Genomic DNA, 25,512 nt, shown 5'->3' on the forward strand with positions numbered 1-25,512 from the left:
ACACATTTTCATTATCAGTTCAACAGTTGAGGGCCATTTAGGGTGTTTCCAATTTTTAGCCATTGTGAAAAGAGCAGCATCAGACATGTCTGTGCAAGTATCTCTGTAATAGGATGAGTCCTTTGGGTATATGCAAACCAGTGGTATAACTGAATAATGTGCTAGATTTATTTGTAGTTTTCTAAGAGTTCTCCACACTGCCTTCCATAGGGGCTGAACCAGTTTGCATTTAATTTTTTAATAGATATGCTATAATAGTTTTCTATTGCTACATAAGAAATTAACAAACTTGGGTTTAAATCAACAAACATTTATTACCTTCCAGTTTCTGTGGGGCAGAAACCTAGACTTAGTTTAGCTGGGCCTTTTGCTCAGGGTTTCACAAGACCACAGTCAAACTGTCAGCAGGGGTCGAGTATATACCGTGGTGGTAGTATTTTGAAAAGTACTTTCAAGGCCCTGGGTTTGATCCCTAGCACCACAATCAATTGGTCATCAATCAGTCAATAAAAGCCACTTAAGTTAATCTCTCATGATTAACTTCAAGTTAAATGATTAATGAGCCTAATTATATCTGCACAGCCCCTTTGTATTTGCCACATAACAGAACCTAATCATGGGAATGATATCACGTTCATAGACTGACCCCACCTAAAAGAAGGGATCACAAAGGGCATGTGTTCTAGAGAGTGGGTGTTTTAGGTGCTGTCTTGGAGTGTTGCATACTGAGGTACTGTTGCACATATCTATATCTTAAATAGATATTTAAGATATAAATAGGGATTTATTGATTTCTCTTAAATTACGAGTTTATGCTCTGTAATGGCAATTCTTCTTTTCTTCCTTATATTGGAAATTTGTGTTTACTCTGGCTTTTGTTGTTATTTTATTTTGATTGTTTATAGTGCTGGGGATTGAACCCAGGGCCTTGTGTATGCTAGGCAAGTATTCTACCACTGAACTATACCACTATCCTATGTAGTATACACTTCTTAATTATGAATCTGTTTACAAATTTATTAATTTTATTTTCCAAGAACTTATAGCTTTATTGATTTTTCTGTTACTTTTCTCATTTTAATTTCATTGACCCCTTTTTTATTTTCTTTATGTTTTTCTTCCTGCTTCTTTTGGGTTAAATTTTCCTTCTTAATATACTAAGGTAGAAACATAGTTTATCAATCTGAAATTATTCTATTCTTACATAAGTATTCAGTCTGTGTATTTTGTTCCAAGCCTCCCTTATGTATAGGGTAAGAAGCTTATAGTAATAATGTTTTTATTTAGTTATTATGTTTTTAAATTTCCCCAAGATTTTCTTTTCTTTTTTTTTTTTTTTTTTTTTATTCTCAGGTACTTGGTAATTTCCTGTTATAAGTCTATCAATGATACCTAGTTTAATTACATTATTATCAGAGAACATATTTGGTATGAGTTCAGTTCTTTAAATCTTTTAGTGCTAGCTTTGTGAACCAGTATTCTGTTTTGGAGTATGTTCTATGAGTGTTTTAAAGACTGTCCAGCGTCACTAGATAATACTCAGCCTGTTCCACATAATTGTCTTTGCTCTGAAGTCTACCTTATTAGATATATACGTACTTCAGAATTTTTTTAGCGTTTACATATTATGTCTGTCTTTGCTCCTTTTTTTTTTTTTTTTTTTTTTGGTCTTTTTGAGACAGGGTCTCCCTGTAGCCCCAGCTGTCCTGGAACTCACTATGTAGACTGGGCTGGCCTTGAACTCACAGAGATCCACCTGCCTCTGCCTCCCAAGTGTTGAGATTAAAGGCATGCGCCACCACACCCGGCCCTTTGCTCCTTTTTTACTTTTAGTATTTATCTCATTATAGATCAAGTTTTTTGAATAGCACATAGCTGGGTCTTCTTGTTTTCTAGCTCATGTCTTTTTAAAAGGATTCTATTTATTTTTATTTTATGTGTATGAGTGTTTTGCCTACATGTATGTAAGTGCAGTAAGTTCATGCCTGGTGGCTGAGGAAGCCAGAAGAGTGCATTGGATCTCCTAGAACTGGAGTTAAGGACAGGTGTTAGCCACCACGTAGGTGCTGGGAACTAAACCCAGGCCCCAATCACGTTTTTGTATTGGTGTGCTTATCAACGCATTTACCTTTAAAGGAATTGTAGATGTTAGGACTAAGATTTCCAGTTTATATGTTCATTGTATGTTTCTTCTATTTCTATTTTCTGTTTCCTCTTTCTTGCTTTCCTTCCCATTTATAGAACAATTTTAGGATTCAAGTTATATATAATCAGCTTTTCCCTAACAGCTCTATTGAGATATAATGCCCATTCCATACAATTCACCAATTTAAAGTGTATAGTTAAATGGTTTTATGTAGGTACATAATTAATTTTTTTGTTAGTCTTTTTATTGATTGTTTTTTTGACAGGATCTCCGTAGTCACAGCTTATCTGAAAGTCATGATGTGAATCAGAGTGGCCTCGTTCTTGTAGAGATCCACCTGTCTCTGCCTCCCAAGGGCTGGGATTAAAGGCACATGCCACCATAGCTGGCCTATAATTAATTTTTTACATAATAATTTTTAAACAATTTCATTACCTACCCCCAAGAGATCTTATACCCTATAGCAGGAACTAGCTCGAATCCAACAGACCCTTGAAGTTGTAGGCAACTGCTAATGTACTTTCTGCTTCAGTAGATGTGTCCCTGTCAGACGGTGGAGATGCAATCATACAACACATAGTGTTTGGACCAGCTTCTTTCACTTAATATAATGTTTTCAAGGTCCATCCATGGTGTGGTATATATTGTACCCTATTCCTTTTGTTGAGTAGTATTATAGTTTGTGGATATACAGGATTTTGTTTATCCATTCACACAGTTGTATACTTGTGCTTTTTGGCTATAATGAATAGTACTGTTACAGACATTTGTGAACCTGTGTTTGTGTGGATACATTTAATTTCTTTTGGGTATTCATTCAGGGGTGGAATTGATGGATCAAATTGCTACTCTAGGATTGTTTTCCAAAGGGGCTATACCATTTTAAATTCCTTCTAACAGTATATGAGGATTTTGATTTCTCCATATCCTCGTTAATATTTGTTATCACATGCCTTGTTATGATAATTATTCGAGTGTGTTAAAAATTACCTCCCAGGGCTCAGGGACCATTGCAGAAGATGGGGTGGAACGAGTATAAGAGCCAGCGAGGAGATGCATGACCATATGGAAATAGAGTCCTACAAGCTTCTGGGACCCTGCTCATATGAACCTACAGCAATGGTGTCAGCATGCATAAGACTGCATTATGCAAACTCAAGCAGACAAAAATCCATCATAGAACTGGGGAAATGGACAGCAGACCCCAGTCTTATTTGAAGAAATGATAACTGATTACTACTGGGTAAGGGAGCACTGATCTTCCTAAAGCAAGGGACTCTAGATAGACTGACTAGACCTCAGTAGTTATTCTTGTTTATATGTTTTCTATCTATTATTCAGCTTGGATAACTTCTATTGGTCTGTCATCAAGTATGGAGATTCTTTCCTGTGCCATCTTCATTCTGCTATTGCATAATTCAGTGAAAATTTTGTTTTGATTATTTTATTTGGTTATGTACTTGTTTATTAGATGTTTACTTTTAGGAGCTGGGCATGTGATGCATACTTGTAATCTCTGCACTTGAGAAGTTAAGGCAGGAAGATTATGAATTAGAGGCCACCCTTGGCTATATAGTGAGTCCCTGTCTTAAAAAGCAATAAATAAATATTTAAAATGTTTCCTTTGGTTCATATTTATATTGCTCTTTCTTTCTTGGGACTTTGTATTTCCTCTTTTGCTTCAAGAGTGTTTGTAATAGATTGTTGGAACATTGTTGTGATAATCATTTAAAATATGTGTGAGGTTTGTAATATCTGTGTCATCAAAGAATTGGTATCTGATCATTGTCTTTTGTTAATATTTTTGTGATGAGTTATTTAATAATTTGGGGCTATCTTTGACATTTTATATTTGACATTATGAGACTGGATTCTATATAAGTATTCTATTTTTTGGTAGATTAACAGCCTGTTTGATGTAGAATAAACATTCTGTTCAATTTTGTGGATTTGGTTCAAGTGTCAGCTTGGTTTTCAGAGCTCTTACAGAGTTTGTTTGGTCTGCCTCCTTCTGCACTACCTACCCCAGTTTAGGACCTGGGTACTATTCTATCTTTAGATCAGTTCTCTGAGCTTTTTCTCTTCTGATCTTAGTCAGTTTCACATGTGATCTTGTCAGGTTTGTCCATGATCCCATGCACCGGTTTAAAGAACTGCTTTCTCCAGGTTCCTCTTCTCCATATCCTCCTCTACTCCCTAATTAAGAAAGGGTAAGATACTACCTCATTGCTACCCTTTGCTTAATTTAGGGTATGGTAGCTGACAGGGCTTCTCCTGAGCACCTAGTGGAGGAGAAAGGTATGATATCTTTTAATGTATGTGAATTGAGTAGAGCAGGTACAGACAAAGGATTCATGTGGCATCCCCAGGGCCATGTACTTCCCCAGGGTTACCTATTTCCCCATCTGTTGAATAAGGGTGACATTTGGTCTGGGCCTCTTGGTATTTCCAGATTTGAGGCTACTCTAGCAACAAGCTGGCTATGCATAGGAGGCACACACATGCATGTACATACACACACACACACACACACACACACACACACACTTAGGCCATTTATTACCAGATTGTCTCTGAAGTTTGGCCGTCCTCTTTTCATTTATTTTGGGCAGGGTTTTAGTTGTAATTAGCAGGAGGATCAGGATACTGTACATTTGCTCCATTTTGCCTAGAAGAGGAACCGAAACATGATTTTCTTTAATCACTCATAAAAAAATTTACAATGCCTACTCTATGTTTAGCACAAAAGGAGTATTTGTTGGGGCTGGAGAGAGGGCTCAGCAGTTAAGAACACTGGCTCCTCTTGCAGAGGGCCCCAATTTGGCTCTCAGCATCCACATGGTAGGCTACAACCATCCCAAACTCCAGTTCTAGGGTATCTGAGCCATCTTCTGGCCTCTATAGGCACTGCATGCATGTGGTGCACTCATACATATAAAAATAAGTAAATCCAAAAATTGAAAAAGAAGTGTTTGTTGACAAAAGGAAAGAGTGAGGGAGAAACATGAGTAACTCCGTATCTCAAAATGTTTATCCAATATATAAAAACATGTAGGAAACAGCATATTTAAAAATGAAATGGAGATCTTCTTTAAAGAGTAAAAACTCATTCAGTTTTATATCTTACAGGGTTTATACTTAGTTCAATATTGTATAAATGTATTAATTCAACTGTGAACTTAAAAATTTACAGCCACTTTTAAAGAAATGTATCCTTGCTCTGGTGTGTGTTACTGAATATGTTAAAGCTGTAATGAAATGCTTCTTCTAATCATGTGGTTATTAAATTTTTTAAAAATTAAAAAAAAATAATTCTTCAAAGCATAAAAATTTGCTCCTTCATAATCAGTAGGTATGAAAAACATTATCATTGAAATCTACCTGGCTTTATATCCATGCTCATATGCCAAGGATCTCAGAAAGTAACCGACTGTGACTAGTAATAATCAGATATATAGAGATTAGAAATGCATGTGCAAACATCTTAGTGTTAATTGCATTAAAAATGAATTTTTCTGTATGAAACTATGTATTTTAATAATGAAATAGAGCTCTTTTTAAAAGGTTAAAACCTCATTTAATTTTATGTCTTGTAGGGTTTATACTGAGTACAATATTGTATAATTGTATTAATTCAACTGTAAACCTAAAAATTTACAGCCAATTCTGAAAAAGATGCATCTTAGCTCAGAAAATTGTTATTGAATATGTCAATGCTGTTGTAATGAAATGCTTCTTCTAATTATGTGGTTATTAAATAAATAATTTTAAAAAATGTTTATTCAATATAATGTAATAAGAAAGAACATGACCACTGGAGTCATCAATGAGTTTGTATTTAGTTCTGCCATCTACTTTCAAAATGAATGTAAATAATAAACTTCTCTGAGCCTCGGTTGTCCATGCTATAGGAATGATAATATCTACCTCATAGGATAAATTAAAATGAAATTATATACTCCATGGATCTAAGACAGTATGTAATGATAAGGATTTAGGAAATGTTTTCCTATTTGTATTAGAACTAAGAACATTTTTTAAATATCACTGTTTCTTGTACTTACAGGAAACTCTGCTCTTAAAGACAAAGAAGACCAATTTGGGAGAACACCTCTTATGTATTGTGTGTTGGCAGACAGACTAGACTGTGCAGATGCTCTTCTGAAGGCAGGAGCAGATGTCAACAAAACTGACCACAGCCGGAGAACTGCCCTCCATCTTGCAGCTCAAAAGGTGAGAACTAAAATTACTTTGATGAGGAACTGTTGTGTGTTGCTGTTTGTTACCTGACTGGTGGAACTCTGCAGTGGACAAATATAGAAACCACACATGCACAACTCTTAGGCTTCCTGATTTTTCCCGGATTAAAGATTGAAGTACAGATAACTGAGGCTGAGGAGACAGTACAGTTGTCGAAGTGCTTACCTTGCAAGCACAAGGATTCCCAGAACTCATATTTCAAAAACTGGGTAGGGAGAGATGGGCAGATTCTTGGGGCTCACTGGCCAGCCATCCTAGCCTAATCTGCAAGTTGCAGGGCAGCGAAGAAACCCTGTCTCAACAAAAACCAAGGTGGATGGTACCTGAGGAACCACAGCCAGGGTTGAGTTGTGACTTCCACACACTTAAACATGCACCTGCATACACATACATGTACACACTCACAGTCCATGTGTGGCGATAAAATAATGACTAAACAGAAATATACAAAAGTGTTAATAGTGGTTAGACTCAGATATTGGAAATGCATATGAATTTATTTATGTTTCATAGTTTCTTTATTTTTCCTTAATGAACATTGCTTTTACAATCAAAAGTTGCAAACCCTTTAGAAATATGTGTCATTCGGGTCATAAAGAAATTTATTTTATAGTGTACTTTCAAGTTTTAAAAAATCTAAAATTATATTTTCAATATCAGTGATTTCAAGGGTGTTTTTTTTTTTTTGTTTTTTTTTTTTTCGGTCTTTTTGAGACAGGGTCTCCCTGTAGCCCCAGCTGTCCTGGAACTCACTATGTACACCAGGCTGGCCTTGAACTTAAAGGTGTGTGCCACCACGCCTGGCAATTTCAAGTTTTTGAAGTTGTTACAGAGTTCAAATTTTTAAGATTAAACATATCAAAAAGATAAAATCAGAAGCTTCTAAATTAAAGCCTTACCTAACAAATTGTTTTCCCCTCCATAAAATTTTGCTTTATAAGATATATTTCCAATACATGGTATTTTTCTTTTTGTTATTTTAGGCTTCATATTTTTCGGAGGACAAAAGCAATGAAAATGAGTTAGAGCCAGTAGAAACTATTAGAGTTATTTCCCATTAAAAATATGACCAGATAGGGCCGATTAATTGAGGGGTTCGAAAAATACCTTTTCATTAGCTGAATGCATAAAAGAGGTTGACATTATGATCTGCTGCTGAATCTGTTCATCACATGCTCTGATCAGTGGGGCTGTCAGGCTATTTCCAGTTACTTCTCCTGAATTTGCTTTTCATTATAGTAATTTCTAAAAAAAAAAAAACCCCAAAAAACCACTCTCATTTTCAATCTCAGTTTTAACTGCTACTCAAGTTTTTAAAACCTTTCACCTAGGCTTGCCATTATTCACTTGGGAAAGGCAACTCCATTTAAATTGTTGTCATAATAAGAAAAAAAGAAAGGCACAGAAGGAAGGAAGGAAGGAAGGAAGGAAGGAAGGAAGGAAGGAAGGAAGGAAGGAAGGAGGGAAGGAAGGAAGGCTGACCATTGGGAATGGTTCCAATGTTAAGAATTTGATGCCCTTTAGGCTTTTCATTATGATTCATTGAGGTGTGAAATTCAACCTTTAAAATGTAGGATGGGGGAGAGGCACTAGAGGAATGGCTCAGTAGTTAAGAGCATTGGCTGCTCTTGTAGAGGACCCAGATTCTGTTCCTAGTACCTACATGGAGATTAACAACCATCCTCTTCTCCAGTTCCAGGAGATCCAATGCCCTCTTCTGGCCTCCTCAGGCATTGCACAACACAGGTGCATTTATATACATGCAGGCAAAATGCTCATACATAGAATAAATAAATAAATAAATAAATAAATAAATAAATAAATAATTGTAATGTAAGTTAGAAGACCCTAATATCAGGTAGATATTTGGGGGCAAAATGAGGATTTAAGCTGATGATCTAATACCATGATATTTTTGCAGGAATACTGTGACCAACAGGGTTCACAGAAGAGGCACGCCTCAGCAGATAAGTTAGCTCTATTGGATGCAGTACATTATTTTCTGTTGCATTTTATTTCCATGATAATTTTTGCTTGTTTTGCTTGGTTTTGTTTGGTTTTTTGAGAAGGGTCTCAAAGTGCAATGTAAACTGGCCTCAAACTTGTTCTGGGTACAGATGCAAGGAAGCCACCACACTGGGCTTCCGATTTTGTTTTAGTTATTTTATATCATAAGTTTTTATTGTGTGTTTTGTGTGCATGGTGTGTGTGTGTGCACATACCACGAGCACATGTGAAGGCAGTTCTCTCTTTCCACCTTTATGTGGGTTCCAAGGACTGAACTCAGATCTTCAGGCTTGTGCAGTAAGTGCCTTTGCCCACTGAGCTGTCTCTCTAGCCTTGATTTTTGAATTACAGTTTTTACAGTGTCAAGGAATAAATATAATTAAGTCTATATGTTAGACTCTACATAAGTAAAAGTTTCATAAGTAAAAGTTTCATGATCTTTCAAGTATCTGACAATTATACATTTCCCATCTTTCTCTATTGCTATTTGTTTTTACATGCTTGCCAAGAACAGTAATGTGTCTAAGGTATACTACTATAATTTTCTGAACAAGAGTGGTAATAATTCTTTAGCACACTGCTAATCAAACCTGGGTGTTATGTTTGATTTTGTGCTTCATATAAAACACTATTTTAAAAATATTTTGTTTATTTATTTATTTTATGTGTATGTGTATATTGCCTGCATGTGGGTAAGTACACCCGTGTCATGTAATGCCCACAGAGGACAGAAGAGACTGTCAGAACCCCTGGAACTGGAGTTATGGACAGTTGTTAGCTGCCATGTAGGTGCTGGAATTCGAACCCAGGTCTTCTGCAAGAACAGCCAATGTTCTTAACCACTGAACCATCTCTCCAGCCCACAAAACACTATTTTTAAGAAACCAGAAAAAGAGCAGGCTAAGCAGGAATAAGATGTTGAATGGTCTAGAAATAATTTTTAGAGAATATTTGGAGATAATATGTCCCAAGTCTATTAAGACATCCTGTTTTTGAGAACACACAGAAACACACACACACACACACACACACACACACACACCTTCTCTTAGGAAGAATATCTTCACCTTAAATTTCAAGGTTTCCCCCATATTAAAATAAACCAAATATGATCTCACAATGAAAGATCACAAAAGACTTAAGGACACAATCTACTGTGAATGCAAGTCAACAGAAACAACATATTTAGTCTTGAAAAACAGCAGATATTAGAACCATTAGAGACACAGTATAAAATAAGCACTGATGGAATGTTTAAGGATTAAAAAAAGGCATATCAGAAAAAGAGAACCCAAAAAAGTCTTTCATGAGCATGCATCTGTTCTTGCCATGACAGCTGGTTTTAGACTAGTCAGGCTGCAGGAAATATATAACCTCGTATGTAGAAGAAAATATATATCTACTATTTAGAAGCATTGAGAACAATCAGCATAGACACAATCTGATAACATAATCATTCAGAGAAAGAAAGCCTATAAAATGAGCACCACAGTCATCCTGTCTGTCCCGTTAAAGTCAGCTGCCATATTGGAGTACAAAGGAATCCAACCTTAACAGTTGAGTTAAAGAAACCAAGGTAGAGTTAGAGATTCTAGGGGCTGAAACTTGAAGGGCAAAATGCTGGAGTGGAGGGAATGCAGAGAAGGTACCCAAAATCCTGATACCAGTTCCTTCCCGTTGTTAATGATTGATAAACTGTGCTGGCTGGGGCTCTGGTAAACCCAGCAGTAAACAACAGCAGAAAGACAAGAGCTGAACAGAGATTGTCTTTAAATTACCCTACGTTTTCTTTCACGTTTCAGTCTTTTAGTCCATAGCAAATTGATTTTTGTGTGGTGTTCCTTCCTCACGCTAAAACATACGGATAATTAAATTTTGCCAACACAAGTTCATTAATATTTAGCCAGGTAGTGTCTGCTGTGCCAGGCTTTGGTCCTATGCAACTCCTATGCATTTTTTTTTCTAATGAAAAGCCCAATGAAGCTGGGCATGGTGGCGCACGCCTTTAATCCCAGCACTTGGGAGGCAGAGGCAGGTGGATCTTTGTGAGTTTAAGGCCAGCCTGGTTTACATAGTGAGTTCCAGGACAGCTGGGGGTAAAGGGAGACCCTTTTTTAAAAAAAAAAAAAAAAAAAAAAAAAAAAAAAAGCCCAATGGAGCCATTTAGGAAATCTGGAAATAAAAGTTACATGATCAAAGTGTCTTAGAGGGACTAGCATGGGAATCAAAGCTACTTTGAAAGAGGAAGAGAATGTGGGTGCATAGTGAGATATAGTTCAAGCCGATAGAGAGGAGTTGGATCTAAGAGAGAGATCATGGAGGTGTAAATATTGATTCAACAAGTATTTGCCACATGTTCCCTATGTCATCATCATTACATAACTTGAGAGAGTTGGAAAAAATGAATCGCATATATTGGCTACAGGTAGATGCTACCAGTAACAATCCTCATTGAACTTGATTTCCTTTTGTTTAGTGAACCTCTTTTCAGGTATTGTTTATTGCACTTAACTCTAGTGTCTGTAAATTTAGACGGGTGCTGTTTGGGCTGAGAAGATAGTACTTGCCATGCCTAAATAGTACCTGAGTTTGATCCCTACAGTTCACATAAAGAGGCTGGCATAGTGGTACATGTTTATAATCTCAGCAAGGCAGAGACAGGTAGATACACCAGCCTGGCCTAATCCATGAGCTTCAGGCCAGTAAGGAACCCTGTCTCAAGCAATAAGGCAGGTGTCACCTGAGGAATGACACCCAGGGTTGACCTTTGGCCTCTACGTGCATGCATATCCTTGTGCTATGTATGTGACTATCAATTTCCACATATATGAGCATGGGTTCCTTTATTTTACATAGGTTAAAACCACTACATAACAGGTGCTATGTTGGAATACAGAGATGAAGGACATAGTTCTTAAAGCTGGCCCATCTACCTCATGCATTTTTAACACATACCAAGTCATATAACTAGTAATTGCTATTATGATCAACCTTGCTCATGTTGTTCCAGTTTTGTTTTTTTTATATACTAAACTGTACTGTTTCTTTCTTAAGTTTATTTGTAGGGAAAGCTTAGATCCCCATAGTACTGTGTTCCAATGTCTTTTAGAGCCTTGTTCTTGGCATTGCAATTATTATTTACTTGTCTCTTTTTTTAATTTTATTTATTATTTTTATGTTTATGTATGCATTGCCTGCATGTAGGTAAGTGTACCTGTGTCATGCAATGCCCACGGAGGATAGAAGAGACTGTTGGATCCCCTGGAACTGGAGTTACAGACAGTTGTTAGCTGCCATGTGGGTGCTGGGATTTGAACCCGGGTCTTCTGCAAGAACAGCCAGTGTCCTTAACAGCTGAGCCATCTCTCCAGCCCTACTTGTCTCTTTTTTATAGAAAATTTTGCAACTCTGAGAAAGCACCTTGTTTTATTTATTTTTTATTCTCTCTAAGTCTAGCACACCTAACATATCTGGTTGAATAATTTTTATTTCAATTACATAGTACAAATACTAAGCATTTCGTTTGTTAGAAACAGTTATGTGGGGGACTGGGAGATGGCTTTGTAAGTGAAGTGCTAGGTGTCCAAAAGTGAAGAACAGATTTGGGATCCCCAGCACCCACAGAACGGCTGGGTGAGCATGGTGTCCCTCTTGTAATCCCAGAGCCTGGGAGGTGGGGACAGGGGATTCATAACGCAAGCCAGCTATCCATTCTAGCCTGATCAGTGAATCTGGGTTCAAGTGAGAGACTGTGCTTCAATATATAAGATGGAGAGTGACCAAGGGAGATAATAGCACTTTCTGGCCTCCACACACATGTACATATGTACACACATGTGAGCCTATACACATGTGCATCTACACACATGTGAACATACATACACATATACACCACATAACACACTCAAAAGAGAAATGTTTATCCAATTTCAAAATACATATATGTGCCAAAAGCTTACGGAACTGTGCTGCATGGCTTTAGCATGTATTTACTTCTCTAGAAACAAATTGCTGTTAGTCCAAGAAGCCAAAGAAATGGTACCCATGGCAATAAAATTTCAGTATATTGAGTGTCTGTACTTAGTTTTTCATTTGATACCCTCGGCTTAATTGAAGAAAGCATACCTTTCTGAACTTTTCAGAAATGAATTGTTAGAAATGTTTTGTTCAGAGGAGACTAGTATCCCTCTGACTTCCATAGATAGACTTGTAAGAAATTTAAGATAAAAAGACTTTAGAGACTTACTGAATATTAATACTTACATATTTTAATGTTCCTGGAGACTATTAATTTGGCTCCAAGAAGATTAAGACCATCCATTTTAAAAAGGTACCATGTTAAACACAAAAATCAAAGAAACTTTAAACTGTGGTTATGTTGTGTTTATTAATAAAAAATTTTCAGTTCATGTATAAAACTGAAAACTGAATCTTTTTTTATAAAGTATTTAAAAAGTATTTTATTTATTATTTTTATTTTATGTATATGCATGTATTACCTACAGGTAGGTAAGTGCACCCATGTCATGCAATGCCCGTGGAGGTCAGAGAGGCTGTCAGATCCCCTGAAAGTGGAGTTATAGACAGTTGTTAGCTCCCAGTGGATCCGAATCCAGGTCTTCTGCAAGAACATCAGTGTTGTTAACTGCTGCACTATCTCTCCAACCCTCTGAAAACTGAATCTTAAATGTGAATTTTCAAGACTGACTGTTTTCCATGTTAATAACTTGAAAAATGTAAAAGAATACTTCTAAAACTTGTCATGAAAACTTACACCACCATGTAACAGTCAGGTTTCATTATTTGCATGCTTGTAAATACACACAGACACCCTACCCACCAACTCCACAGTCCCCTTCAACTCAATACTCCTGTATTTCCCCTCAGCACATACGTCACCATAATTCATCATCACAGTTCCTCGGGGATTTTATTTATTTAGATCTCGACACTCGGTAAAGCTGAGGACAGAGGCTACACCTTGATTTTCCAGTTACAGTTCTAGCACAGACCCTGCCACTTAATAGAATTTAATAAATACATGAATGAATCATCAATAAATGTGAACATTAGCTAAATTTATTATGAATGGTATGGGCTTCAAAAACTGTTAAAAGTTTAAATTAATAGTTGTATTTATTCTTTTTTTCATTTTCACCATCTCCCTTTTCAATTCTGAAAGCAGATTTTACAAGACTTTTGTGAGCTTAATTTCTTGATAAATAACATGTATATGCTTTCCATTTCTTCATCTGTAAAATGAATAAAATAATATTTCTGTCTTCTTTGTAGAAGTGATGAATCCTTAGATTTAGAGCGTTTTGTTTGTTGGAAAGGTACACTCTGTAGGATATGCTGTCAACATTCTTGCTACTGGCCATACTGCTAAATGCCTGCAAACACCAAACTACTCAGTATTATTAATACTTGTGCTGGATAGCTTTAGTGTCAACTTGATACACCTGGGTTGAGGGAGCCTCAGTTGGGGAATTGCCTTCATTGGACTGGCCTGTGGCCATGTCCTTGGGGCACCTTCTTGATTGTTGAGTGATGTGGGAGGGCCCAGCCCACTGTGGATGGTACCACCCCTGGGCAGGTGGGCCTGTGTTGCATAAGAAAGCAGGCTGAGCAGGGGCCAGGGGAACAAGTCAGTAAGCAGTGATCCTCCATGGCCTGTGCTCCAGCTCCTGACTCCAGGTTCCTGCCCTGAGTTCCTACCTTGGGCTCCCTGATGAACTGTGACCTGGGAGATATAAGACAAATAAATCCTTTTCTCCCCAAGTTGGTAGTGGTCAGAGTGTTTTGTCACAGCAATGGAGAATACTCTTCAGTATTATTATTTAGAGCATTTCGTTTGTTGGAAAGGTACACTCTGGGATATGCCAACAGCATTCTTGCTACTAGTGATGCTGCTAAATACCTGCAAACACCAAACTATTCTTCATGGATCAGTAGAAAAGAGAGAAAGGGTGGATCTTGTCTAGTCTGTCACTGGATGAGGAAACTAAGATTCTCTCTCTCTCTCTCTCTCTCTCTCTCTCTCTCTCTCTCTCTCTCTGAATTGAATCTGGGACCTCATGCCTGTTAGGCAGTTGCTTTATCCCTAGCCCCTGTTCTTTTAAAACAATAGCTCACTCTTCTGTGCCTTTGCATATGTGTGGGCTCTTCTTTTTATCAGGAGAAAGTTGTTATAAACATACAGATAGAATAGAAAGTAATATAAAAGACAACCAGGTACCTAACACTTAGAAGAGTTAAAAGTAAGATTTCATATTTTTGCTTCTTATATATTAAATGAAACCAAATAGAACAGGATCAGAAATAGGGAACAGTAATACTGAAGATTTATTTTAGGGAAACAAACTTACAAAGGAGACAATAAAAGGGGAAGAATTAGATCAGAGTGATGGTCAGAGCCACAGAACAAAGTTTCTAGGAAAAGAGGACCCATTTCTGTTTCATCTTTATGCTAAGATATGAAGAGTTGAAAATGGCTCAATAATTACTTACTGAACACAGTATGATGAGGGACACAGTATGATGAGAATTAAAAAGTATGTGCTGGAGTTTTCAGTTTGAATGTGACTTTAGGGGCTGGAGAGATGGCTCAGGGGTTAAGAACACTGACTGTTCTTGCAGAAGACCCGGGTTCGAATCCAAGCACCACATGACAGCTAGCAACTTTCCGTAACTCCAGTCCCAAGGGATCCGACAGCCTCTTCTGACCTCCGCGGGCATTGCACAAAATGGGTGCACTTACCTACATGCAGGTAATACATGCATACGTATAAAATAAAAATAATAAATAAAATTTTTAAAAAAGAGAAAGTGACTTTAGCAAGGAACATAATAATAGTGGACACAGAAACTAGATAGCACTCTCCAGTAATCAAGAAGTGAGAACATGGAGTTAATAAATATGTATCATGCTTTCAAGATGAGAATGAGTGATAAGGTAATGCAGTAATTGATTGGGAAAAGTTTTAAGCTGTGAGACTGTGTGTCGAAAATTTTAATAAATAATGATGTCGTGAATATCACCCAATCTGTCCATCACCCAGCTTCAACTATTATTAATTCATAGTCTTGTCTCATCTATATACTTCAGCTAAACTATTTTAGGGTGTATCACAGACACCCATGAATATTTCAGGGTATATCTAAAAGAAGAAAATATATTTTTGTATATCTCCACTATACCATTGTACCGAAAAAGAAATTAACAACAATTAATTAATATCATTAAATACCTAATCAGTCAGTGCTCACATTTTCTCCATTGTTTCTTAATCTTTTTGTGGGGTTTTTTTTTTTTTTTTTTTGGTCTTTTTGAGACAGGGTCTCCCTGTAGCCCCAGCTGGCCTGGAATTCACTATGTAGACCAGGTTGGCCTTGAACTCACAGAGATCCACCTGCCTCTGCCTCCCAAGTGCTGGGACTACAGGCGTGTGCCACCAGCCTAGCTCTTAATCATTTTTAAAGATTGACATATACAAATTGGGACTTAAACATGGTCTTTACATTGCATTTGGCTAATAAGTCTTTTAACTTCCTTGCAGTCTAACAGCTAGATAAAAGATATTTGAATGTGTACAAATGTTCAATAAAAGATAATCCCAGCCCTCAAGGAGGCTGGGGCAGGAAGATTGTCGCAAGTTTGTGGCCACCCAGACAGTCACTGACCAGCCAGCCTAGCATAATCAGAGACCTTCTGGCTGTGGGACATCCTGCCTCAAAACCAAACAGAAACCAAGAGGGATGGCTCCTGAGGAACAATATCGAAGGTTGATCTCTGGCCTACACAAACACACACACACACACACACACACACACACACACTGGTGCACGCATATACACATATATAAATACACACATGCACACACACACACCGGTGCACACATATACACATATATAAGTACACACACACACACACACACACACACTGGTGCATGCATATACACATATATAAATACACACATGCACACACACACACACACCGGTGCACACATATACACATATATAAGTACACACACACACAAATTTAGGGAAAAAAGTGGATGATTTCTGAATCAAAGTTCCTAGGGAAATGGAAACAAAAACAACCCAAAATATAAGGCGCAAGTTTAGACTTTGCCAAGTAGAGTTGTTTGTTCAGTGAATAAGTATGAATATTGTTGACAACCAGTTATAAACTGTTGTAAAAACCAAAATTTCCCTTGAAAATTTTTCTCATTTTACAAATGGGAAAGCAAGAAGCTCTGGGTTTAATTTTTGTAAACCTGTTGAGGGAGATGTTTTGGCCCTAAAGCTGGAGAGACTAGATTTTAAAAGTTCACCTTCTACTGAACCAGTCTCTGTCAAGGATGATGAGGAGAACCTTTAGGGATATGAGGGACAGCTTCACCCCCTTTCCCATCTCCAAGGCACCTGATTCCATGAAACTCATGTTTAGGCAATAGTGCAGAGGAAGCAAGAGAGCTAGTGTTAAGTGATAAATTAGCTTCTCACTGGATGACAAGAACCTATGAATTTCTGGTCTTCTACCAAGTCAATATAGCATAATGAAAAAGAAATTGAATCTTCAGTTATAAGATTTACAACCCATCATAACTCAAAGACATCTGGTACTACTGAATGGATCACTAGCTTGTGACCTGACACAGGTAGTTTAACTCTCCAAGGCTTTGTAAAATGGGGCTTATATTGATAGCCTATTTAAGAAATGAACCGTCAGTTATTAGCCACGTGCCAGAGACCATGGAAGGCAGATAAGCTGTGCATGATATCTATCAATGTATATGGGATTTCAACATTATGTGGAGACCATATAAGTATTCTCTCAAATATAGTATTTTTCCAATTGTATTTAGAAACTGATGTGATTAATAAAATTGCCGTTTAATTAAATTCTTATATTTTTTTAACCAATGATTTTTTTCTTGATTTTTTTTAACTTTAAAAACAGAGAGCAAGCCAGGTGTGGTGGCGCATGCCTTTAATCCCAGCACTTGGGAGGCAGAGGCAGGTGTTCTTTGTGAGTTTGAGGCCAGCCTGGTCTACATAATGAGTTCCAGGTCGGCTGGGGCTACAGCAAGACCCTGTCTCAAAAAGACAAAAAAAAAAGCTTTCAAAAAAAAAAAAAAAAATCACTGACAGCCATATATAATGATACATTAGATGTATAGGGTACTTTTTAAGTAACTTTAATTAGGCATAATAGTAAGCTTGGTATATTTACTGACTTCAACTTTCTTTACTAGCAAAAAATTTAACATACATAGCTCTTTACACATTTAACCCTCAAAATAATTTTTTGTCTGACTCAAAAAATTAGTTTAAAACTTAAGGAACATTATTATATGCCTCAGTTCCTATGCCTGGCATTTGCCTTTTCTGATCTGTCATTTGCCTAAATGTATCTATCTTTTTTATTTATTTAATAAAATTTTTTTTGGAATCTATCTTTTTTGTTTATTTTTTAATTTTTTTTTTTTTTTTGCTTTCGAGACATGGTCTCCCTGTAGCCCCAGCTGGCCTGGAATTCACTATGTGGACCAGGCCTTGAACTCACAGAGATCCACCTACCTCTGTCTCTTGAGCACTGGGATTAAAGGCATGTACCACCACACCCAGCAAGTCTATCTTTTTTGAATCAGAAAGATGCAAAATTTGATCTTTTGGATAAAGAGTCTGTGATGGTCAATTTCTTAATTAAAGAATTTTATAATTTTTATTTTATGTGAATGAGTAGTTTGCCTGCATATAAGTGCACCTGTGCCATGAAGTTCCCAATGAGCCTGGAAGAGGGCATCAAATCTCCTGAAACTGGAGTTACTGGCAGTTGTTAGCCACCATGTGGGTACTGGAAACTGAACGCAGGTCCTCTGCAAGAGCAACCACTGCTTTTAACCATTGAACAATCTCTCCAGCCCCCTGTCAAATTTTAATGACTTTGACTTTTGTTTTCAAATTTACTTTTACTGAAATTCTTCCTTGTCTAACTAGTATTTAACCAAATAAATAAAAATATGTAGGATGAAGCATCTTTCATAGTCACGTCTTGGACTTCTCTGTTTTATATTATTGGGCACAGAATGTGACCATCCATTTGTGGTTCTTGTTTCATTTTAATACAGCACCAATGACCCAGTTTACCTGGTTTACTCTTTTCTCCATCCTACTTCCTTACTTCTCTGCATCCTTTGGTCGATCACTTACTCCTCTTTTCTGTTGACTCCAGTGATGTTTGTTTCTTCTCCTGGCTGTTCTTCTGTATCTCCCTGTTGTCTCCCATGTCTTTATCTCTAATAGTAACCCTTTCCCTAATTCAAGACTTGTTTTTCCACCTATTGTCTATAAAGTCTCTAAGTGAATATTATTCCAGAAATCTCAGTTTCAACATATATGAAACAAGGTTTCTTTTTTGTCTTTATCTAGCCTGTTCCTTGATTTTTCTTTGTTAAAGTTAGGGTCTCTCATAGCCCAGGTTGGCCTAAAACTCACTGCATAGCCAAGGCTGCCCTCAAACTTGTGATTGTCCTGCCTCAACCTCCTGATAGCTAGAATTACAGGTGTGTCCCACAGTGCTTGGCTGGACCTCTGATTTAAAAAAAAAATAACTTGTGGAAGTGAAATTCACATAACAAAATTAAGTATTTTAATGGGAACAAGTGAGGAGTACCAGTACATTCTGGATGTGCAGTTCCCACCTCCATCTTAATTGGAAGCTTTTCCATCACTCTAAATCAGAGCTCTCCCCATGGAGCAGTTCCTTCCCATTGCTTCATTCCCCAAACCTAGGCAGCCACCACTATGCATTCCATCCCTGAAATGTATCTATTATGGATATTTCACACCAGCAGAATCACATAACTATGAGCTTTTGTGTCTGGCTTCTTTCACTTTGTGTGATGTTCATCCAGGTTGCCACATGAGTCAGTTCTTCTTATGAATGAGCAGTATTTTCTGCTGTATGTCCATACCACTGTTTGTCCATGGACACTTGAGCTGCTTCCACCTTTTGGCTATTACTGTAAATGTTGCTGCTATGAACATATGTGTACATTAAAAAAAGATTTATTTGATTTTTATTTATGTGTATGTGTCTATGTGTGTGTCTGTACATGTGTATGGAGTGCCCACAGAAGCTAGAAATGGGTGTTGGATCCCCTGCGGTTTGAGCTACAAGGTGGTTGTGTGCTGCCCAGCGTGAGTAGACTCAGGTCCTCTGCAAGAGCTGCAATTGCTCTTAACTGCTGAGCGTCTCTCCAGCTCCCATTTGCTTGTTTTAGTACTTTTTTTTCAGTTTCCCCATCTGATTGTCCACTATCAGTTTATGGGATTATATTATTTCAGTCATCTAGCCTTAAAACCTGTGTAACACATAGTAGTAGGTATTGAGTACAGATTGTTTGAATGGATTTCTTAATGAGTTGAATATATTTTCACTTCTTTGTTACCTCTTCTTTATAAACACCTGTTTTTTTTATTTTAATTTTTACTTTGTGTATGAGTATTATACCTGCATGTATGTAAGTGCACCCATGTCATGCAGTGCCCACAGGGGACAGAAGAGGGCCTTAGATTTCCTGGAACTGGAGTTACAGATGGTTGTTAGCCACCATGTGGGTGCTGGGATTCGAACCTGGGTCTTCTGCAAGAGCAACCAGTGCTCTTAACCACCGAGCCATCTCTCCAGCCCTGATAAATGCTTATTAATAATGAATTATAGTTATAGTTCTGCCACCAACTACTTGAATAACTTTAGGTAGAACAAAATCTCCATGCTTCCTCTTCTTGTAAAATGAATTTCTTGAACCACAAACTTAATATCTAAAGATAGCCTGGGAGCTCATGGGCTATCTCAGTGGTGGGGCTCATGCTAAGAATGCTATTTACCCTGCATTCAGTTCCATATTCAACAATCAATCAATAAATATTTAAGAAAAGATACATTGACTTAAAAGACAGATCTAAGTTTCATCTTGGAACTGAGAGATAAGCAACCTAAGGAAAAAAAAATCAGTGGAGAATTCAAATTAGATTCTTATGTATATGAAAATGATCAAATCTGAATATTAAAGCCACTTATTAAAATTATTCACTGCTGACTAAATAAGTACTTCCATAGACTGATGTTGGGATAGCTGTCAAAACTGCAAATGTCTATAAATATGAGCACAAATATTTAGAATAAAGTATGAAATTACATTGGTCTAGGAAGTGAGTTTTTTTCTAGGATCTGTGATCGCTCTAGCCATGTGTATTTGGCCTTAATTTCAATTAGATAGCTGTTGATTACCTACAAGATAAAAGTGCCACTACTGCACCGATAGCCATAGTTTTCTGGACCAGTTATTGTTGCTTATTGGGCTTTATAGCTGGGTGGGACCACTGACTAGTTTTCTGCCTTGGCAACTTCCATAGTATCCTCTGATACCATGAGAGATGGTCTTCAGAGTGGAGTCTTTCAGGTCAGTTCCAGCTCCATTGCTCCAAGTCCTGTGTCAGTAGGGTCTTACCTTCAAAAGTCAAGGGCTGTGGCAATAGCCCGTGTTATTTTGGAAGTCTCTGGGATTACCCTGGCCAAAAACTCAAAGTTCCTATCTGGAACTGCATTTCTTGTTATAGAGCCTTCAGCTATACATAGGCACTCGTGTACAGGTATTGTATGTGTTTTTCAGTAGGTTTTTGAACTAATATGTTTCCCTCTGGTTTTTCACATCACCTGAGCTTTATTTATCTCTCCTCTCTGTCTTCCTATCTAACCTTCCTTTCTCGCTCCCCAGCTAAAGTGCCCCCCTTTCCCCATTTCCCCTTTGATAATACTTGTCTCCTATTATCCCCCTCTCTTACGCTCCTTCTTCCCCTTCACCTCCATGATTCCTCTCCATTTTCCTGGCCCCTGCAGTCATATCACGGTAAATACTCACATCTTGAATTTGGAACTAAGATCCACAAATGAGAGAGGACATTTGTTTCTTGTTTGTTTGTTTGTTTGTTTGTTTTTGAGTCTGTATTACTTCACTTAATCTCTCACCACTCATCAAAGAAGCTTCTTTTTGTAATATATGGAGACTATTACAGAGTTCCACAACTGGTCAAGTGCAGAGAATGTGTCTGTGAGATGCTTAGCCCAAAGTGACAGTTCAATGCAACCTCTACATATAAGATGAATGTATATCTCAGCTTTCACCATAGAAGTGCCCATGCAGCAAATGATGGTTAACACAGAAACCCACAATGGCCAATGAGGCTGCAGAGTGCTTATCCCTGAATAGGACACCTATATCAAACTTCTGCCTTCTAAAGCTCAAGAATCAGTGCAGAAGAGGGGGCAGAAACATTGTAAGAGCCTGAGGTGGTAGATGACCACAAGGAAACAGTTTTCTAGACAGCTGGTCAGTTACTCATACGAACTCACAGCAATGGTGGCAGTATGCACATGCCCGTGTAAGCTCAAACCAAACAAAAATCTGAGCATAGATATCGGGGAGTGGGTAAAAAATCCTGACTCAACCCAAGGAATTTTTGACAACTGATGGCTGCTGGGAGGGAGAGAGACAGCCTCTTACAGGGATGGGTCCCTTGTAGGTTGACCAGGCTCCAGTGGATCAAACCACACTGAAAGACATGTGGGAACACAAATCAGACTGTATAAGCTGTATCTATAGTGGAGTACATTGAATTGGGTGGAGGGCCGTGAGGGAGGTACAATTGAGAGGGGATCTAAATACCATCAAATTATATTGTATGAAAATTGCAAAAATTCAATGTTTTTTTTAAGCTGCAAGTGTATATACATATTTGAGTCATTGATCCTACTGATGAACCTGTACAAATAAGAAATGATGGATAAGGGGCTGGAGAGATGGCTCACCAGTTAAGAGGACTGACTGCTCTTGCAGAGGACCCAGGTTCGATTCCCAGCACCCACATGGTGGCTACGAGCCATCCTTAATTCCGGTTCTGGGGGAATCTGAAGCTCTCGTCTGACCTCTACAGCATTGCATGGCACAGGTGCTCTCACATACGTGCAGGCAATATACTCATACACATAAAATAAAAATAATAAAATATTTTTTAAAAATTAAAAAAAAATGATGGATAAGTAATTGGTATGTACTGGGTTATCAATAGGATTCTGATTTTTGAAAGTGGTGCATTTATATAATGGAATACTATAGATAGAACTGGAAATGATATTTTCCAGTTATTAGTAGATAGCTACTAAGTAAATTAAAGATGAGTTAAAATTTTATATAGGGCTGGAGATGTAGCTCAATAGTGGAACACTTGCGTAGCATGTAGAAGGGCCTAGGTTAAAAATGCAAATGCTTGGGACTGGAGAGATGGCCCAGTGGTTAAGAGCACTGGCTGTTCTTGCAGAGGACTTATGTTCAGTTCCCAGCACTCACATAGGAGCAAACAACTGTCAGTGACTCCAGTTCTAGGGGATCTGTGCTGGATAGCTTTAGTATCAACTTGACATGCCTGGATTGAGGGAGCCTCAATTGGAGAATTTCCTTCATTGGACTGGCCTGTGGCCATGTCCATGGGGCACCTTCTTGATTGTTGAGTGATGTGGGAGGACCCAGCCCACTATGGGTGGTGCCACCCCTGGGCAGGTGGCACTGTGTTGCATAAGAAAGCAGGCTGAGCAGGGGCCAGGGGAACAAGTCAGTAAGCAGTGATCCTCCATGGCCTGTGCTCCAGCTCCTGACTCCAGGTTCCTGTCCTGAGTTCCTACCTTGGGCTCCCTGATGAACTGTGACCTGGGAGATGTAAGACAAATAAACCCTTTCCTCCCCAAGTTGGTAGTGGTCAGAGTGTTTTGTCACAGCAATGGAGAAACAAACTAGAACAAGATCCAATACCATCTTCTGATCTCCTCGAGTATTGTATGACATGCATGCAGGCACAACACTCACACATAAAATTAAAATAAATAAAATTTTTTAATACAAAAGCTTGTTTTGGAGGATCCAATTCCCTCTTCTGACCTCTACGGGCATTGCATACACATACATACATGCAAGCAAAACACCCATATGTATAAAATAAGAATAAGAAAATAAATAATACAAAAGCCTGCTGGTAGTGGTGGCACTCACCTTTAGTCCTGGCACTCAGGAGGCAGGGATAGATAGATCTTTGTGAGTTCAAGGCCAACCTGGTCTACATAGTGAGTTCTAGGCCATCCACAGCTACATAGTGAGACCCTGTCTCAAAAGAAACAATAACAGCAATAAAAAACTTGATGAAGGCACATAAGATACCAACGAAAGTATTTATCCATGGAGAGGGTAGAGGAAAGAATGAGGCAGGGGAGAGCAGAGTCAGAGAAAGTCTTTGTCTTGTACCTTTTATGTTGTTTTTATTTTTGATCCATGTGAATGCATTTTCTGTAAGAAATTGAAGTAAAAATAAATCATTTTTAAAGATCATAGCAGGAAAGTGGTTAAAAGAAATACGTATGCTTGAGCAAGACTAGTAAATGACAGAAAAATCAAAGGGGAGCACATTCAAGCAGTACATATACATTTACAAAGGTTATGATACCACAGGCGTGATAGGCAAATCAGCGCAAAGAAGAGTAATTAAATCTGTGCAGAAACACTTAAATGACTGAAGTATTGATAAAATATTAGCACAGTACAGAGGCAGTACAAGAATAGAATTTTTATGTTTACAACATTAAAGTGGAAAGGTTTCAATTAAGGCTATTATTTAAAGCTATTAAACTGCAACAATATTTTTTAAATGGATACTGTTTTGGAAATAGCCTCTATTTCTTATGCATTCTCAGTCCATCTCAGTCTTTCTCTTTAATCAACACTTATCCACCCCATTCATGTCAAGGATGTTACCCTGATGTTGTTAACCCTGATGACGTATACAGCATAACCTATATATTGAAATACTCTCAGATATGAGATTTGACTCATATAGATGAGCTACAATTTTCTGGGTCTTCCATAATCTTTTTCAAGTGCAATATGTTGTAATAGATTTAAATACTTTCTTTTGTTTTTGTTTTTGTGTTTTATTTCTTGGTCTTTTTGAGACAGGGTCTCCTTGTAGCCCCAGCTGTCCTGGAACTCACTATGTAGACCAGGCTGGCCTTGAACTCACAGAGATCCTCCTGCCTCTGCCTCCAAGTGCTGGGACTAAAGGCGTGTGCCACCACACCCAACTTTAAATACTGTTTTTTTTAAGCTCTCTTGTTTATAGCTAAGACATACCGTTACTCATACCTTATACTTTAAACATTTTTCAGTAGATATGTACAAGACTTCTCTATGGCCGTATTAACTCAGTCCATCCTAAAATAAATGCTCACTCTACTACAAATGCATTGCCAATAAGTGTCTGAATAGTAAATAGTGATAGTTCATGAAGTTTCAACTATTGGTATGTCCTTAAAAGAAGGCACCAAAAGACATTGTAATATCCTTATTACTTAGAAAAATCTAGATATATGAAATCTTTATATCCTACATATTAACGATCTCTCAAGAAATTTACAAAATAAAACTAGGCATGGTAGTTCATGCCAGTAATCCCAGAAGTCAGGAGATTGAGACAGAGAATTACTTTGGTTCAAAGCCAACCTAGGCTAAATAGTGAGTTCCAAGCAAGCCTGGGCTACAGAGTGAGACCTATCTCAAAAAACAACAGAAAGGGCTAGAAAGATGGTTCAGCAGGTAAGAGCATTTGCTGTTCTAGAGGATCCATGTTTGGCTCCCAGCACCTCCATGGTCGCTCACAACCATCTGTAATTCCAGCTCCAGGGGATCTGACGCTCTCTTCTGGCTTCTGTAGGCACCAGCATGCATGTGGTATAATATCATACATGTAGGCAAAGCAGTCATACACATAAAATAGAAATATCTTTTAAAAAATCTGTAGACTGAGGTGGGTGATAGAAGACATGATTTCAACCCTAGCAGAGATTTTCCTAGCTTTTCCAGGCAGGGTGGAAGTCCTATTCTAGAATGTGCGTCAATGTCCTCCAACTTCTGGGGTTTCCAAACCAACATTGCTTGTTTTTATCTACGTATTTAGAAGCTGTTTCTCAACCTGTCTTATTTTCCAGT

The 25,512-nt window shown here is 37.8% G+C and overlaps 1 protein-coding gene across 6 annotated transcripts in view; it reads left to right on the forward strand.

Moving 5' to 3' along the window:
• Positions 1-25,512, forward strand: part of Invs (inversin) — a 182,788-nt gene that overhangs the window by 27,476 nt on the left and 129,800 nt on the right. For 5 of the 6 annotated variants that reach the window (XM_029555430.1, XM_029555432.1, XM_029555433.1 and 2 more), the window contains one exon: positions 6,213-6,379. In XM_029555430.1, coding sequence (XP_029411290.1) covers positions 6,213-6,379 — 167 coding nt within the window. Of the gene's footprint in view, positions 1-6,212; positions 6,380-8,327; positions 8,374-25,512 lie in introns of those variants that run through there. The other variant, XM_029555431.1, reaches the window with a different exon arrangement.

The sequence above is a fragment of the Nannospalax galili genome, unplaced genomic scaffold, assembly GCF_000622305.1.
Source record: "Nannospalax galili isolate Female #2095 unplaced genomic scaffold, S.galili_v1.0 scaffold125, whole genome shotgun sequence".
Lineage (NCBI taxonomy): Eukaryota > Metazoa > Chordata > Mammalia > Rodentia > Spalacidae > Nannospalax > Nannospalax galili.